General features: G+C 42.0%; 1 protein-coding gene across 1 annotated transcript; it reads left to right on the top strand.

The window, feature by feature from the left end:
* Positions 1–370: 370 nt before the first annotated feature.
* On the top strand, positions 371–1954 carry LOC106533740 (T-complex protein 11 homolog; the record flags this gene model as incomplete). The annotated part of the gene is given in 2 exon segments (XM_014030170.1): positions 371–443; positions 1549–1954. Coding segments are annotated over 2 exon segments (306 nt in total), but the record flags the coding sequence as incomplete, so codon positions are not given.
* Between the last annotated feature and the right edge of the window lie 621 nt (positions 1955–2575).

Genomic DNA, 2575 nt, shown 5'->3' on the forward strand with positions numbered 1-2575 from the left:
AATTTAACACAGAGGGAAATTACTTTTTCACATGTAGACAGGTTGGTTTGAATAACTTTTTCTTTTTAAAAGAATGAGTCTTCATTTGAAAACTGCTTTTTGTTTTTATTCAGGTCATCTTTATTTGACATCAAGCCGTCTGATGATCTGGAATATTTTAAAACGAAACGKAAGAAATCTGTAGGGGGTGGAACAGTTTTTCACATCACCGTCTATCAGCTGGTGAACTTTAACACTTAGTTTGTGGCGCTGCAGGGAAGCTGACCTGAAGAGGGCCCTGTTGGAACTTGGTGGGACGGTGCTGCAGCAGGTGACCGAAGCTCTGAGCGCCCCAGGAGGAGGAGGAGGAGGAGGAGGAGATCTGTCTGAGGAGAGCCAGAATCTGCTGAGAGGACAAATATCTGACCTGTGGAAGAACAACAATCCTGTTCGCACGCTTATAGGTCAGACATGAACTCAAGAGGTTTTWTTCTTTGCAGACATTTACCCTTTAAAGGGGACCTATTATGCAAAATTCACTTTATAAAGTTTTTTTTACTCAACTTTGGGTYTGTACTTCTTAAAAAAAACAGTCCTAGGACCAAAAAAATGCACCCAGGGGCACATTTACTGTATTTTAAATGTATATTAACGACAAGTTTTATACTTCCGTCATTTTGTGATGTCACAAGCCGTACGGCAACCCACCTGAGCCTGCGTTCAGCCCCTTACCTAGCAACCCCCGGTGAGACTCCACCTCCTCAGGATAAAAAGCCGTCATGGTTGTTGTTGTACAATGCGCAGCTCATTTCACAATAAGTCTCCAATAGGGCAATGGGTAGAGTGTTGAACCAGAGTGGACACAATTTAATTATTTATTTTCATTCGTTATGAACATGTTTTCTCATGCACCTCTATTGTTTAGCTTATTAAAGCCTTGTTAAAGCCTATTTGTTAGAGTTTTTGAGGTATTTTGACCACTGCTGCTCCCTGCTCTGGTAACAGCATGCAGAGTGAGCGCAGAGCAGAGGAGGGGGAGGGAAAAAAAGAAGCTGCGACCACGACTCTGCCTCTGGGTCTCATATGGTTGTACAACGGAGCTTCTGCTATTATTAGCCAATGCTAACGTAAACGCTGGCTTTGGAGGGCGGAGTTAATGTCAACAGATTTTTGAAGGGCGTTACCAACAGAGCTCATTAACATAAATAGCTCTTCTGAACAGAAGTCAGAGCAGGCAGAACTAGAAAATGAGAAATTTTATTATCTGAGAATTATTTTGTGCATTAAATTGAATGAACATGGTCTGGATAGCCCACAGACATAKCATAAACATMTCTAGGACCCATAATTGGTCTCCTTRAAAGTGTTAGAAAATGCYTTTATAAAAACAAGAACTGGTTTATTTTTATGTCATTTTTGTTCCTGTAAAGGATAATTTTAACTCTAATAAATGTTGAACRTTTTCCTTCTTGCATTCCGTCTCTTTAGACGTGCTTTTGAACTCGCATGTTTGCTGCTGCGTAACGTTTGCTTTTCCCTCCCTTTTTTTTGCCTTTCGATCCACCGCAGGAGAGCGAGTTCAGGGCTTRCTCCTGGCCACGCTGCAGGGCGGCTCGGCTAAAAGGAGTCCAGAGCTGCCTTTTCCCCTCGGGCTGGTTAGCGCCGACTTAGCAGAGCTGGGGACAGCCTTCGGGCYAATTGTCCGCTTCAACCAAAGCGTCTTCGGTCCCTTCTACGCTCCCATCCTCAGGAAACTGCTGCTGCCGCCTGGAGAGGCCGAGGCCGCGGAGGGCTCGCGCTAAACCCAGGTCGACCTGAACACAGGCCGACGTTTGAGATTAAATGTGTCGTTTATTTTTTTTAGACTGCAAATATGGTGACGTGGAACAGAAACTTTAAGGGCAGACATAAAACGATGCGGCTGTTTTTATATTTCTTCTTTTTGTTGTTTAATTCACATTTACATTTTCCAAAACTAGAGCGTTTTASTTGATGCCGGGACTTAAAGTCCAAGTGTTAGGACGTTAAACAAAACACAAAACATACAGCAGAAAGAAACAGTCTCCTGATCAAAGACTAATATATTACTGTATAAGGCCAATTCTGACACAACTAGGATGTTGTGTAAATAAAATAAAAACAAAATGCAATGATTTGATAGCCAAAGTTGTCCCAGTTTTCTGTTGAGGAGCTTTATTTTGAAATAGTTTCAGTTTTTCACAGACAAGTGGACCTCTGACCATTTTTACTTCTGACAGATTCAGCCTCTCTAAAAAGGCTCTTTTTATATGCAGACCTCTTTTGGACCTGTTGATAATTGACCTGATTATTTGCAAACTGCTCCTCCTGTTATTTATATCACTTTATTTCTTCAGCCCAATGTTGCTACCATAAAATCCAAAATAATTAGTTAAAAACAAGTGCATTTTCTTAGTTAAAACCAGGGCTATTCAACTGGCAGCCCACGGGCCACATCCGGCCCATGAGTGACCAAAGTTTGGCCCACCAATCGGTTCATTCACCTCTTAAGCCCAAACCCCCGGTTTTCTACTTTGTTGCTGTAAGTTCTTTTAGTTCAGCAGAGACATGTTTGGTG

The sequence above is a fragment of the Austrofundulus limnaeus genome, unplaced genomic scaffold (assembly GCF_001266775.1).
Source record: "Austrofundulus limnaeus strain Quisiro unplaced genomic scaffold, Austrofundulus_limnaeus-1.0 Scaffold1011, whole genome shotgun sequence".
In the NCBI taxonomy this organism is placed as follows: domain Eukaryota; kingdom Metazoa; phylum Chordata; class Actinopteri; order Cyprinodontiformes; family Rivulidae; genus Austrofundulus; species Austrofundulus limnaeus.